The sequence below is a fragment of the Semicossyphus pulcher genome, unplaced genomic scaffold (assembly GCF_022749685.1).
Source record: "Semicossyphus pulcher isolate SPU_LCO1_2020_fin unplaced genomic scaffold, fSemPul1.0.p SCAF_24, whole genome shotgun sequence".
Classification (NCBI taxonomy): Eukaryota; Metazoa; Chordata; class Actinopteri; order Labriformes; family Labridae; genus Semicossyphus; species Semicossyphus pulcher.
The window spans coordinates 13,356,491-13,372,469 of record NW_027211698.1 but is presented as its reverse complement, the minus strand read 5'-3'; the positions used below and the strand labels follow the sequence as shown (position 1 = coordinate 13,372,469).

Sequence of the window (15,979 nt, the reverse complement as noted above, 5' to 3'; positions counted from 1 at the left end):
ATTCATCACATAATGAGGTGCATCAGGGTCTGAGAGGCTACATTTATTTTCTTCCTCATGTCACATTCTCCCAGCTCCTTCTCCTCCTCCTGCCTGCTGCTCAATTCACAAAAATGACAACACAGAATCAAGGTGAAAACCACAAAACACTCCTTTACCCAGGACTGAAACTGCTACTTAAAACTGTCCTTCATCTTTTACACAATCATTTCACACAACTGGTTAAAAATCAACCTTCTAGCAAACAGCATGATTGTGCGTTTTCTCCCCAACGCAGCTCAGATGTCATCCTCAAGACATAAAACAAGCGTCATGCTCCTGATCTGCGTGATGATGGCCAGAAATGCCGGCTGGACAGAAGGCGGCCTGAGTTCACACACATACCCGAGGACGTCCGCCTGCTGCCGGTGGATGTAAACAAACTCACGCTGCTGCTGCTGCTGCTGCTGCAGACGCCGTCACGAGGCAGAGAGACTGCAGCTGCCCTCTCCTCTTCCTCCTGCTCCCCATCTCCCTCTCTCTCTCTCTTCCTCACCCTTGAGTCTCTCTCTCGAACAACTCGGTGCTTCACAAACATTCAAGCCAATTAACTCTTGCTGTGCCGGGTCTGCAGCAAAAACACAGCATCAGCTCTTCCACGAGGGACTGAACACTGTAGCCTCCATGATGTGTTTACTCATGAGGATAGTCTTATATCTGCTAAAGGCATCACGTTAAAGAGCCTGGACCGTGTGAATGTAAACAAAAAAGGGGATCAAAATAGTTGTTCGAAATGACGGTACAGGTGAAGCTGTGCAAGAACTTTAAAGCTGCGTGGAAGCAACATATGCATCATATTTTTTATAGGAGTAAAATGCTTCATACGACAGACATTTTTTACAGTGGAGATGCCTCGTACAGAGAGACCATGGGGAAACAAATCACGTTGTTTGCCATGCTCCATGTGGTGGTCCTATCTCTGGTAGCACACACACACACAACACACTCTGTTTTTGATGCTCCTCCATTTCCCCAAAGCTCATCAATAATTAACGCGACTGTTGCGTGCGAGCATCAGCAGAGCAGTGTGTCCGTGTACTGTCAGTCCGACCATATCAAGAGAACACATGTACACTTAAAGCAGGTGTGCGTTGTGCATGAAAGTGCATTAAGCGTGTATATGTGTGTGTTGACATGTGGGCTTAAAAAGTACAAGGAGGAAAGGAAGAGGGAAAGATGTGTGGATGTTTTGCAACTTAAAAGCACAGAGGAGATTCCTTCTCCTGTTATAGTAATAATGGAGCCTTGAGCTGCCTAATCGGATGCCAAGAGGGGAAAAACTCTGAACTACAAGTCCAAACTATTTCAGTCTCAAACTTATTTTCTTTTCTAGGCTTATTTTTGTGGGAACAACAACAGTGGTAGATGCTGAAATGTGAGAGGAACATATAGATTTAATAGTGAATCTTATTCCTTGTCCTCTTGTCATTTAAATCTTTTATTAAAGGCTGCTACAAACAGTTTTGATCATCTTTTAGGTCAGTTCTGGCCAAAAATGCATCTTACCGCCTCTCCAATGTGAATATTTCCTATTTATTTATTCTTTAAAGACAGTAAACTCACATCTTCGTGTCGAGTGATCCTTCAAAATAAGACAATAATCTAATAGATCTTCATTATTTGTAGCCTCATGCCTATTATTTTGGTTAGAAAACAATCTGTTGAAGTTATCGTGTTTGTACTGTAAGTTATTTTTACTTATACATTTGATTTGTTTCTGCCTACATATCAGCTTTTTTCACACAGCTGTTTCATAACACACTTCCTGAGTAAATTTGACGATGAGTGATGGTTTATTGAGCGATCCGTTTTTGCTGAAGAGGATGACACAGCTCATTACCGACCCACTGAGTGTGACTCTCCACCTCGATCCCTTCATTATGTCAGCGATACGCTTATCTTCCTCCACCTTCAAAAAGCAGACAGACAATAAGCTCATGATGGCAAACATCTGTCGCTAACAGCTGGGTATAAATATTCTGTATATTATGTATGACGGGCAAAAGAGGCAGAGGGAGACACAGATGAGGACGAATCAACAGGCTTCTGCTGGACCCTCTGGAGCTGAGTGGGAGGCTGATGAGTCACCACACACACACATGCACACATATGGAGATATGACGGAGACAGAGGAGAACACTGCCTGGGATTTCCAATCATATCATAGGCTACAAATACGGATTGGGCTGTGTCAAAGACCATAGACTGTGACAAACTAATTACAGGCTTGCTTTGCAGCCATTTGCATACACAGCCACAACTTGCAGCCATTCAAATCTCAAATGGAAGTGCAGTATTGTTCTCCTTGCACAAGAACAGAAGAAAAACAATGAAAAAGTCCCACCTGAAGCCACTTCCTGTTTCAAACTTGCATTTGACCACACACCCCATCTCATGCACGGCCTTAGTTTCAAGCAGTTCACTCTCCTCCTCTAAGAAAGCACCATCAGCAGATGTCTACGCTGACCTTGACTTCTGCACAGCGAAACTCAAAACCACTCGTGGTGGCCTGTTCAGCAGAGAGACTGCAGTGCAATGTGTGTGGGGAAAAAAACCACACACACACACAGACAGACAGACTCAGCACGTGTGCACATCAACAGTCAGCATCCAGACACTCAGTGCACTGTGACATGACAGAAATGCACCTGTGTGTGTATGTAACAAGATGACTCACTGCTATACCATGAAATAAGTACGTGCAACCATCACATGGAAATTAATTCTGTTTGTTTACACTCAGGCGCTTAGAGGAAAATGTACCCTTCCCTTCCCTTTATAAGTTACGTAATACTAGCGGCAGCAGTGTTTCTCAAGCTGTGACCCGCCTGTCACACTCAAGTAGGCACTTACACGTAATAATAAGTCCTGTCAGTGGAAATCTCCCACATAACATCACACTTAACGCCATTAAAACTAACATTCAACCCCATCTTAACGTATTGTGTGTCATTACTGTTGACTCTACACGTCCTGCCCTGCACTGGCGTCAATTTGCTGCACACAATGGAAATGTCTTCCTACATATTAATAACTTATGTGTCAAAAGTAGGCCAACTTGTTTGGTTAAATTGTGTGCAAAAAACAAACTAAAATTTCCGTTTCCAAACTTAACCGTTGACAGTATAAACCCCAACAACCGTTAGTTCTTCAGTCGACAAAATACGTCATAAAGCTACGACCTTTGAATTAAAATTAAGCGTAATTATGTGTAACTTACCGGTTCAGGTGTTTTTTGTGATAAGATATCCGTTTGTGGGTAAAAGAAAACTGTTGTAAAGAGTGTGTCCTCCTCAGCCTGCCGCACTGTGTACGTGTGTGTCTCAATCTCGCTGTGGGCGTAGCAGCAAAACCCAATGGCCGCGCCCCCCTGGGTTGGAAATTTGTGTCGTCATCACGCTAGAAGGATGGAACGCCAAAAGGGTCAAAATGCATGTTAGTTTCCCGGTTTTTCATAAACGCCGTCGCCTTTAAGTTTTCCCAACTGAAATTATCGAAATATTTGTCATACTATCAGGAAATTAACTTTCCTAAAGCTCCTTCAAGCAACAAAATCTGTAACTCACCAAAAACCGTTAACTCATCCTTTATTTAGTGGAGAAAAAGAAGAAGGGTAGACCATCCTAATCAGCAATGATTCCCTCTGCTGTTCGTTTGGGTATCTTAAAGACAAAGGTAATCGTTATCATTGTAATAATAATGATGTGCAAAGAAGTACTCTGTTCAATGGTAGAGTTGTCTTCTGTCGCCATCAAGTGGAATTTATCAGGTATTGCAGGTAAACCTTCAGTTATTCCCTCTGTCATTGTCATGCTGTGTGTTTATTAGGCTATGTTAAGTTTATACCTGCTTTACTGTCTATTTTTGTTGTTATTATTTATTATTTTATTTATTATTTGACCTTGCAGCTGTATATAAAGTAGTATATTGCCTGCTACTTTGCAAGGGTGGAAAAATAACTACATTTAACTTACCTATAGTTGGCCTTATCTTATGTAGAGCCACTACTAGTAGAGTTGTCTTCTACCGCCATCAAGTGGAATTTAAGTGGTGCTGCAGGTTGCAACAAGTACAGTATTTAAACCTCCAGTTTTTCTCTCCGTGTCCATGCTTTTTATGGTTTAATTATACACTCATTTCCTCCACATCAAAACTGGATGTAGTCTAACAGTAACATACCAACAGTCAAGTCTATTATGTTTTCTTTTCATGTCATAAGGTCCCAATGGGCTCCACCCAGTAGGCAGGGCGCACAGGTGATGTGACAAGCAGGTTCAGCAACAGTTGAAACCAGAAACTAGTTGCACCTCAGGCAGGATCCTGTTAGGCCTTTTTTAAAGAAAGACTTCTGACACACAAAACTGGAAATGGGCCCAAAAAAGGAAGGAATTGTTAGGATTTCTAGGCCGAAGAGACCAAGTATTTTAATTTTTTATTGACTGAAGCTGTACAAAAGCCTTTTTTCAATGTCTTCGGGCTTTTATTTTGACATTGGATCTACTTAAAATCTGAAGGAAAAAATGGGGACCTCTGTTTTGTTTGACATCAGGACTAAGAGAGGAGCTTTTTGCACGTTTCTGCTCCTCTTCCTCTGCTGTGCTGGAGGGAAATGTGAGCTCCAGGAGACAAAACCTGCAGCTGCGACCAACTTCCCCGGCGTGAAACCTTTCCCAAATGAACCCCAGGCCTTTCCAGATGAGGAGAGGTCCAACCTTCCTGTGTTTACTATGGACTACGATCGGATCCAGGTCCCTTTTGAATTCACTCTGTGGATTCTGCTTGCGTCTTTTGCCAAAATTGGTACGTCTGGATGAGGTTTAGAGAAATGTAAGGGTTTGGAGGACAGTTCATGGGTCAAATCTTTGTCTTTTCTTCTTACCAGGTTTCCACATTTACCACAAAATCACTATCTGGATCCCAGAGTCCTGCCTCCTCATCACCATCGGCCTCATCGTGGGCGGCATCATGCACGCTGTCAAAGAGGAGCCCCCCGCCGTCCTCAGATCCACCGTCTTCTTCCTCTACATGCTCCCGCCCATCGTCCTGGACAACGGCTACTTCATGCCCACGCGGCCGTTCTTCGAGAATGTCGGCACGGTGCTGTGGTACGCCGTGGTGGGAACTCTGTGGAACAGCATCGGGATCGGGATTTCCCTCTTTGCCGTCTGCCAGTTTGAGGTGTTTGGAGTTCAAGACATCAATCTGCAGGTCAGTAGAAGCTACAGGTAGTAAAGAAATGTGTGCATCAGAAAGGAAGTGGTAACCTCTGAATTAAAGGTCAAAGGTCATGTGATTTTCTGTCAGTAAGAATGTCTTTAAGCAACTTGACTACCTGCCTTTGACATCATGGAAAAAGTTAATTCACTATATAGTCATTAATTAAAGACAGGAGGAATAAACCGTCTTTGTTCGCTGCAGGAGAACTTGCTCTTCGCCTCCATCATCTCGGCTGTAGACCCCGTGGCTGCTTTGAATGTCTTTGAAGACATCGGAGTCAATGAGCAGATTTATATCGTTATATTTGGAGAGGGACTCTTCAACGATGCTGTCACTGTGGTGAGTACAGACAATGTGTGACCTACAGCCTTTCGCTGGTCTTTAACGTTCCCTGACAGCTGACTTGACTGCTTATGTGATTGAATTTAATCAGCTATGAATGCCTTCCAGCTGTTAGACATGATACCACATCAACCATTTATAGTTCCGATACAAAGTCAGGTGATTAACTTCAATATTATCAAGCTGTAGTTACAGATTGATGCATATGTAACGCCTACTTTATCATACACAAGGTTTTTTTGCAAAAAGATTATGTTTACTGGGCTTCGATTTGCCTCAAACCTATTCTTGTCTTGATATATTTGTAAATAAGCATCATTAAAAGTGTGCCGAATTAGTTATTAATACTTCCTGTCCACAATGTAACCATGAATGAACAGACCGGTACCTCTAGATTACTTTAATATTGAAGAAAACTTAAAAATGTGATGTTTCTAAGGCAAGTTCTGCAGCTACAAGGTGCATATTTGTTTCTGTTATTTTTGAGCAAATTTCTGGGCATTTCTTGGCATATAATTGCAAAGATTATGATATCCTCTTTAAGTGTAAGAGGCAATGAATGTAAAAATAGATGTATCATATCTGTGTGTGCAGATTTGTTAAAGTTATGACTTTATTGTAAGTTGTGAGGAAGGGTGAAAACGTTCTACTTCTGCACAGTTTCAAATCGTCTAAAGCTTTATAAACAGCCGCCTGCTGAAATCTGATAAGGAAATCTGAAAGGATAGTTTTTGTTGTGGTGTGACCATTAAACTGGGTTTCTTGGCAGCAGCATGAGACTCTTTGAATACCCAGGGTGCACAAATTGAACATTTCTCCGAACAAAACCTGAGCAAAAAGCAGCTGGGGTTTGGTGCTTTGTGAAGACACTGCTTCGGCTGCCTGGGGGGTAACATAGACTGGATTTTTGTCACCCTGCAGTTTTCCCTTCAGTCTAGTTCGTCCAGTTCCTCATTGTTGAGCGGAAGCGTCAGCCATAATAAGCTGCCTTTGACTTGGTTTCACTTGAAAGGCCAGTTTCACTTAACCCTTCCTGGCACATGTTATTATTGCCAATCCGGAAACTTAAGTGATGAGGAATTCAATTTGTAGCCTGATCCAAAAAGAGAAGTGTTTCGATTGAAGCAGATTCTTAAGAGTGTTTCAGTTAAACCTGTTTGTATTTCGGTCCTTGCTTCTTATTCAGTGTTAAAATGTCTCTGTGTCTCCTCAGGTCCTCTACAACATGTTCTCCTTCCTCGCGGACCTGCCTGAAGTTGAATCCCTGGACGTGGTCCTGGGAATGGCCAAGTTCATTGTGGTGGCGGCCGGAGGCGTCTTCTTCGGCCTTCTGTTCGGGTTCACTGCGGCGTTCACCACACGATTCACCCACAACGTGCGTCACATCGAGCCGCTGTTCGTCTTCATGTACAGCTACCTGGCGTACCTGGTTTGCGAATGTTTCTCCCTCTCCAGCGTCTTAGCGTAAGTGGAGGCCGAACACAACAGAACGCAAAACACTTATTAACCTGCGTCGAGCAGAAAGTATTTGTACATGTATGCAGCATTATAATAGTCAAAGTGCACAAAAACACAAGTTTATATGTAATGTCAGTGCTTTCTTCCTTGTTTGCACTGCTAAATATTAGAAGTTTTTAGTCTTCAAGTAAAAAAAAAAATGTAAATCTTAAAATTAGTGAAGATTTACACAATTTCAAGCTGTAGAAATGACTGAAAACTGTCTTTAAATGGGATTATAAGACTTTGAGGGCTCACTTAAAGACAATCTGAACATAAGTGCAGCATGTGCAGTGTACAAAAAGTTCTTTCACATAGTAATTCAAATAAAAGGTGGTGGAGCTGACGTATAACTTAGCAGAAAATATCAACAGGTGTCAAATAAACATGATGTTATCACCACAACATGACAGGTTTGACAACTGGAGGCTTGAGAAGTAGGCTCAAAATAACCATGAAATCAGGGTCAATAGGTGAATGAAAAACGGGCTACAGATGCTTGATATTCTTTTAATTTCAAAGATCAGAACCTTGGGTAAACTAATCAAACAATTTCCACAAGTTTTAGCCATGATCTTAGATTTTAAGATCCACTAAAAGGTGCTTTGTTGCTTCCACTTTATAGTTAATACAGTAAATTTAAGACGACAAACTACAGAGGCATGCTGCTTTGACTTTCCAGTAGCTACTGTATAAACTGTGACTAAGATACAAATCTTTTTAACCCCCCAGAGTCCTTACATGTTTGTGTGCACTGCACAAACCGGCTCTTCCACCTTCTTTCACAGCCTCTCAGAGTGCTGCAAGTTCAAAGCGACATGTGTGTCACCATGTGATCACGTGATTCTCTTTCATGTAGGTGTAGCACGATGAAAAGGTGCTCGCACAACACTCCCAGGTGTATGTAAATAACACTGCAGGGAAGCACAGCAGGGAAATGAGACGAGTTTAAATGTGATTGTTATTCAGGTTGATCCTTGAGTTATATACGTACTCTACATTGAATACAACATTTAAGACCAAGATCAAGTGTTTGTCACTATATTTATATTTCAGACAGAAAAACGTTCACCTAACAATTTTTAAAGCAACAAAATAAGCGCAAAAAGTTAAATTTGAAAGGTAAAAACTTTGAAGCTTTGAAAATGGTTAAATGTCCTTTTGCAGCCGACCTGCAGTCCCTTCAATGACCACCAGGGGGCTGCAGCTCACACATTTGGAATCCCTTTGATAGAAGATCTAAAAATGAAGAAAAAAGTTTGATTTTAAAGTTCAGATCGCAAGAAAAACATGCTGATTTGAGCTTTTTGCATTTTTTGGATCCCACAAAGTATTTTTAAACTGGTTATCAAGTTTAAGAAGCAGTAATTCAGATTAACAGCAGATTAGCAGCAATTAAAATCACCAAATTTGTACATATTGTTCGCCAAAAGTCCAATACTGAAATATTTAGCCTCTTTTTTAAGCATTTGTAGACAGTGTGAAACGTTTTACACATAGTTTATATTGCATAACAAGTAAAAGTAGTTGTATTTTTGTATTTAATGTATTCTATTTATGTATTTTTGCAGCATAATAACCTGTGCTATTAGCATGAAGTACTACGTGGAGGAGAACGTGTCCCAGAGATCCTGCACCACCATCCGCCACGTCATCAAGATGCTGTCCACCATCTCCGAGACCCTCATCTTCTTTTTCCTGGGTGTCGTCACCATCACAACCGACCACGAGTGGAACTGGGCCTACATCCTGTTCACGCTGCTGTTCGCCTTCGTCTGGAGAGGAATCGGTGAGACTTAATTCATCCTCAGAAAAGCTCCACACGTGATCAGATTTAACAAGCTAATGTATTCCCAACACTTGGTCTTGCAGGCATCCTGGTGCTGACCCAGATTATCAACCCTTTCCGGACCATCCAGTTCAATTACAAGGACCAGTTTGGCCTCTCCTACGGAGGCCTGCGAGGGGCAATCTGCTTCGCCCTGGCCTTCACTTTACCCAACTCCATAAACAGAAAGATGCTGTTTGTCACGGCTGCGATTGCCATTATTTTATTCACTGTTTTCATACAGGTGAGTAACTTCAAAACAGGCTTAATAATATTTTTCAAAATACAGCGTACAAGCTTCTCTTGAGGTAAAGGTAAAAAAAAGTTAAGAAACAAAGCGTAGCACAATATGCAGTTTAGTATTTCCTATTTTCAAAGTAAAAGGACATTTATGTCGCCTTTTTTAATAACTTAAAGGATTTATGTGCTTCAGATTGTCGGCACAACACATTTCCTTAAAAAAAAAAAGCAAAAACTCCCTCACACCTCCATGTAAAAACTTATAACACTGCTTCTTTCATTTATAACTTACTTATTCTATGAAGTATCGACCAGATCTTGCCTTGATTTTAGTGTGGCATGGAAAATTTATGTCACAATTACAAATGTTTTTCATTCAGTTCTGTTTTTATTTAGGCACTTTAAAGCTGTAAATGCTGTAATGTCACATTAGATCAGGATAAGGAATGTTTTTCCTATGATAACTGTGAATGTCTCCTCCTCTTGCTCAAGGCATGCTTGGATAGGCTAAAAACTCTCTGAAGTATTTATTGCAGAAACATGCGTGTAAATACTTAGAACAGTTCAGTAATTCAAAACCTACTGTACATTATTGCATCTACTCAGCAGCAAACAAAGTGACACAATCTGGTAAAAATAGTGGATCATTTAGCAGCTAAAGAGCCAGATATTTAACTCAGGAGGTGGTGGAGACCGAAAATGGAGCTCAAAGAGAGCAATTATCGAAATCAAGTGTACACAAACGTGACTTAAAATGAAAGATAATGTTACAACAGGCTTTTATTGTAATGTGTCTGAGCCCTGGATCTAATTTGGCATTATTATTTACACAAACAATTTCAGCTAAACAGCATGGAAGAAAACAGAGCAAAGATTTACGACTAACCCTTTTTAAATGTCACACCTACCACCAAATACAAACCCTTATAAAGTATGTAATGAAACTATTGCCTCGTTATTTCTCGTCTTTTCAGGGCATCAGTATCCGACCTATTCTGGAATATTTAAACATCCGGAGAACCAACAAAGACCTGAACACCATCAACGTGGAGGTTCACACCAGGGTATGTATCAGTTTTAATAAATTCTCTAGCTGTTAATACATTTTATTTTTTAACGTGTTCAATGCTTGTTATTTATGTCCCAGGTGATGGAGCACGTTGTTAGTGGCATTGAGGACGTGTGTGGACAATGGAGCCGCTTTTACTGGAAAGACAAGTAGGATAATTACATCTCTTCCTGCAGACTTTGACTCTTTTTGCTTTAATTTATATCAAAAACACAAAGACCACAAAGCTTAATATAGCACTGTTTTTCATTTCTTTGTCTTTGTGTCAGGTTTAAGAAGTTCAACGATTGTGTTTTGACGCGCATCCTGGTCCGAGACCACAGGGCTGAGTCCAGCATTGTTTCCCTGTATAAGAAACTGGAGCTGCAGAACGCCATCGATCTACTGGACACGCCTGTGGGAGACCTCAGCGCTGCGCCATCTATTGTTTCTTTGAAGTAAGTACTACAAACTGTTAGCTCTTTATTAATAAAAATACTTGATGTCTTATTTTAAAGTGGATTATTTTTCCTCTTGCAAAAGTTTTGACGCTTCACAACCTAAAAGTTTTACTCATTATTGCATTTTAACAGCTTAACGGTAATGTACAAATCATGATATTACTCAAAGTCCCTGAAAATGTATCTGCTCACTAAGTGTCAGCATGAGTGCATCAGCTAAATGAAGCTAAATCTAATTTCCTCCAGCCAATAATGTTTTTTTCCATCATATGGAAGCGATTATCCCGTTTTAATGTCGACAGCAGTAACAAAACAACGATATCTTTCATTCACCGCTCTCTCCTTTTATCAGCGACGAGAGGAAGGAGGCGTCCCGATCGAAGAAGAGATTCAAGGCGTCGGACATTAGGAACATGCACGACATCCTGGCAAAGAACATGTACAAGATCAGACAGAAGGTAAACACAACAACAAACCTGCAGAGACCTTTTTGATTTTATTAACTCTTGTATTGTTTATTATTATTATTAAGGGATAAGGGATTAAAATAGAGCATTATATTTATTTAAACACCAGGGTACTGTAGTTTTTAGGAAATGTTTCTCAAACGGGAGTAAATGTTGAATCTGTTTGGGACTATTTTCAGTGGCGGATTAATCCTCATTTGCTGCTCTTTTAAGGGCAGGACAGTGTATCTGAGACTGATGTGTTTTTACTGTTTTCGGACAACAATAGAGACACAGAAGAATAAAATATATCAGTCTTTGGCAACAAATATCTCTCTGTGTTTTCCAGACGATGGCTTACACCAGCAAATACAATCTACCCGACGACAGCAAAACCAGGGAGATTCTGATTCGCCGTCACGCGAGCATCAGACGTAGCGTTCGTGCAGAGAGCTTCCGCGAGCAGGTATGTTTCTTTTTAGTGCAAAACACATCTTTATTTTCTCCACCTGCCTCACCTTCGATCTTCCCCCTTCTCTAGCCTGATCAAAGCATCCCGAGGTCTCAAAAGTATTACTCGCTCCAACCTGGAGGGGACCTGGAGGCCGCCTTTGCCCTCAGAAGAAGAAGTCATGGCAAGTTCGAATAAATGCCAGATAATGTTTACATTAGTTGGTCAAAAAATTAAAACTTAACTGCAGATTTTTAAATAAATTGTGTAATTACAGGTGGCAGTGGTGACGTGGACACTCTCTCAGCCCGTCACCAGCCCTCAGGTGTCTCGCCACGCTCCTCATCCCGCTCTCTACTACCTATGAGGAGGTTGAACACCATCAAAGAGGCTGGAACTGCAAGGGACCAGCCATCCGCTTCTGCCCAGCCACCCTCCTCATTTCCTGAGGTAGATTTTCTGGGTCCTGGAAGTCTGGTAGGATCTAGTCTCAGAGACAGAGGAGCCCCAGCTCCTGCACCCAGGAGATACAGTTCAGATCAGGTAGAAGAAGAAGAAGACTCTGAACGCACAGGAGAAAGGGACGAACCAGTGCGTCCTCCCCAGCTGCCACCGCCACGCGGCTGGTTACCCGAGAACCAGGATCCCAGAGACAATGGGGCAGGAAACCCCCTAATAAGACACCCATCACAGGGGTCGAGAGGCTCAAGGAGATTTTGACGGAGTAAGAGGGAAGGATTTTTATTTATGTCGGGTGGATGAAGATGAAATAATCTCACTGGTCAAGATAATAACAAAGCACGAAGGTCAAATGAACTTTATGACATGATGATTCTTTTGTAAGGTTTCCGTGTATTTAAAATAAGAATATATTATTTGTTGTTTTTTATACTTTTTAAAGCATTTTTAGTGTAAATGTATTGTCTAAATGCTGCTTAAAGTACCATATGAAAATGAATAAATGCAACAAACCTCTTCTATTTCCTGTTTCTATCAGTGCACAGGTTCAACATAAGCTCCACATGATCCCTGTGGTCATCTCTTTCAAGAAATAGGCATTATAGGAGTAAAAATAGCACAAATTTCTGCACTGCAAAGCCAATAATACAAAGGAATTAATTAGGGATTAGTTGAGCCGCCAATCAAGAGTGAAAACAACACCGGAAAACACCATGATACAGTATTTAGTACATCATATTAGTGTAAGTGAGAGAAATCCGAAAAATATTTACTTAATTTTGCCACTTTAAACAAATATATTATATATATATATATATTATCTAGTTGTTTAAAATACAGATAAACTAGGCAGTATTATAAAGAATTTGGAGGGAGGTATCTTAAACCCAAAATACAAGAGAGCAAGAGTAAGGAATGGGATAAAAGGATGCACATATATACTCATAAGTTAGCTGTGATTGTTAGCATGTCAGGTGAATTAGTGCACAACTAAAAGTAGTTTTCTAATAAAGATGGAAAAGCACATCATTAACAAACTACAATATTTTGTGGGGTAAGTAATGATGTTCATAACTATAGCATTCAATGTGTGGTGTACTGTGTATAGTAGTCGTATTTTCCTACTGAATGAAAGCTTGTTCGGCATGCTAGTAGCTAGCTATAGCAGCGTTTAGGCTAACGTTCGCAGCTCAGACTTGCTCTAGCAAGCTACTAGCTATATCAGAGTTTAGGCTAACATTTGCAGCTCAGTCTTTCTCTACTAAGCTACCAACTTAATCAGAGATAAGGTTAACGGTGGCAGCTCAGTCCTGCTCTTGGATGCTACATGCTATGTTGGAGTTTTTTTGGGCTAAGATTAAAGGCTCAGTTGTGCTGTTGTAAGCTACTAGCTAAATCAGAGTTTAAGCTAACGTTAGCAGCTCTGTCCTGCTCTATTCAATTTGGGTAGAGGTGGAAGAAGTGGCCAAATATTTTATTTAAGTAAAAGAGTACTGTACAGTCAAGTACTATACATACAAATATATCAACATATAAAAGATCATATAGCTTTAGTTCTGGAGTATTTTGACTTTTGGTAGGCAAAAAAAGTATGTTTTGATGCTAATGTACATTTTAGCCTGCCTCAGGACTCTTTTATTTTCACCTCATGTAATCTAATTTTTGGCATCGACTTATGCTGCCACAATATCAAAATATATTGTCTTTATTATCTGTATATTACATTACAAATGATCATCTTATTAGTGCAGTATCCTTTGTTTTTTTACTTTCAGTCTAGCATTTAATGACCTTGAATGGAGACTTCCTTCCAGATATAGATCCAGTAAGATTACCTGCATGCATTTGAATATGGAGTTATATTACACTGTTGCATTCTGGCATTTAACCAGTGCATTTGAAACCAGCCAGAGGACCCACAGGTCCTATTAAACGCAGGAGAGAGGAGATAAAGCACTGAAGAGATGCTCCCTCGTTTGCTTTAATGTCCTTTTTTATTAGTTCATCCGACTCGCTGACGGCCCTCCACACCCGGTATCATCTTTCAAAGTTTACATCTTTATATCTGCCAGGAAAAGCTATAAAATATAATATATAGCTCATATAATGCATATGATAATGCTATTGCTCCATAGAAACATTTGAAACTCCCACTGAAAGAGCATTTCCGAAGCAACTTATCTCATAAGTTATGGGCGCCATTTTCCTGGAAATATAAGATTCACCTTTATAAATGTCCAGGCTTTTATTGTGAAATCCTGCACATTAGCTAACAAGCAGCAGCAGTAATTTTTCACTGATTTAACTAACTTTAAAGCGTCCCAGTAGTGCCGCGAGCTCATTACACACGACTCTGCTCTGGGAAAGAGTTTGTCTTGATTTCGCCTCCTCCTCCTGCTCGGCTGCTCTAATTAAAGACGTTCCACTGCGATCAGCAACATTTAATTATTTACTGAGAATCACTGCAGTATGAAATTAACTATTTTTGTTATGGGGGGGAAAAACAACATAACAAAATGATGATAAACTGGAAATATGATGATTAGTGGTGGGGAAATACAAACGTTAATATGCTGGTTAAACCAACCACAGAGCCTTATAAGAAAATTATGTTTTCCCAGCGTCTAATCAATTAAGAACATGAGCTGGAAATTGACCTTTGACCTTGAAGTCAATTGAAACGGCTTCTGAGAATTGATAAAGCGATCATACCCGAATATTAAATATGACTTTTGGCATGGAAAATAGCCAGCTCATCAAATATGAATCATGGTTATACATTTTTAATGTTGTACAACAGTTTACTGTGACAATAAGTCTGGGAAATAAGGATTCAGATTTAACATAAACACATGCAGAACATATGGATATAGGGTGTAGTCACGACGAAAAGATGTATGAGGTGTTTTATTAGACTTAAGACAAATCTTCTGGCTAAAATGATTAATAGCACCAATTTAAAGTAACATTTTAAAGTGTAAAGTTGAATCCACTAGAAGCAAACTAGTCTAAAGCAGCATAGTTTAAACATTATTAAATCATTACAAGGTTAATTTAAAGACATTTATTTCCCGCCTATTTGTTTGCTGTGTTTCTAAAGATGTAACGTAAAAACTGCGGCACAAAGACGCAGCATTAGGGACTCTTTGCACAAAAAATCAGACCATATAAGCTGCTGGTGCAATGTTTGTACTATAAGGCGCCCTCTTGTGGCCGCAGCAAGTATTACCAGAGAAAAGGTAGAAGTGGGTAACTTAGTATAAGGAACAATAATGTCGTTTTGGGAAGAACTATAATGACAGAAACTATGAGAAAAATGTATTTGTCGTGTATTTAGATTTTATAGCTTGACCCATTTCCTATCTGTTAACATGGAGGAGGCGGGCTTTATGCCTATACTGCAGCCAGTCAGCAGGGGGCGACAGAGAGGGGCTTTGTTATATCGTTCATCTTTTTGTACAGTCTTTAACTTTAATAACTTTGCAGATTCGGATTATTGATACAAAAATTATCAATACATAAATTACGATATGTAGATAAAATAAAACTTTATTGATCCTTACATTCACAGCCTATACCACGTCAAATATAACAGAAGTCAAATTAGCTTCATGTCAGTGGTGAAAACAATCAATAAAAACTTTTCTCCTTTTTTCTTTCTTTCCTTTGTACATCTCTTTTTGAATAAGGTCAATTTTAACAAGCATGCATTTCAATGTCTCCTCCTCCTGCTTCTCTCAGGGTCAAACTTTGAGCTCCACACTCATTCATCGGAGTGAGTGCTGTCATCTTTCATCCAAACACCAAACCCCTCTGCTGCGAGACGCTTTCATGCTTCAAGATGTAAAAGCTCCAACCAAACGCCTGCAACGTCCTCTGCCTGCAGCCAAATCTGCATCCTGATGAAGAAGGAGAACGTCGTGGTATGTGGGAGGATCTGGCAAACATCCT

General features: G+C 40.2%; 2 protein-coding genes across 9 annotated transcripts in view; one reads left to right on the top strand and one right to left on the bottom strand.

Annotated features, from left to right (window-relative positions):
* LOC138603534 (inositol polyphosphate-4-phosphatase type I A-like) overlaps positions 1-3,358 on the bottom strand; it is a 36,110-nt gene extending 32,752 nt beyond the window's left edge. For all 8 annotated transcript variants that reach the window (XM_069675365.1, XM_069675367.1, XM_069675370.1 and 5 more), the window contains exon 1: positions 3,260-3,358. The gene's annotated coding sequence lies outside the window, so the exon portion shown is untranslated. The remainder of the gene's footprint in view (positions 1-3,259) is intronic.
* Positions 3,359-4,351: 993 nt separating this feature from the next.
* Positions 4,352-12,429, top strand: LOC138603536 (sodium/hydrogen exchanger 2-like). Its single transcript, XM_069675372.1, has 13 exons — positions 4,352-4,839; positions 4,922-5,247; positions 5,458-5,595; positions 6,812-7,062; positions 8,667-8,884; positions 8,968-9,167; positions 10,138-10,227; positions 10,311-10,381; positions 10,502-10,669; positions 11,025-11,130; positions 11,468-11,584; positions 11,660-11,753; positions 11,847-12,429. Exons 1-13 carry the CDS (start codon positions 4,560-4,562, stop codon positions 12,287-12,289), a joined length of 2,502 nt encoding a protein of 833 aa, XP_069531473.1. The 5' UTR covers positions 4,352-4,559; the 3' UTR covers positions 12,290-12,429.
* The last annotated feature ends 3,550 nt before the right edge of the window (positions 12,430-15,979 follow it).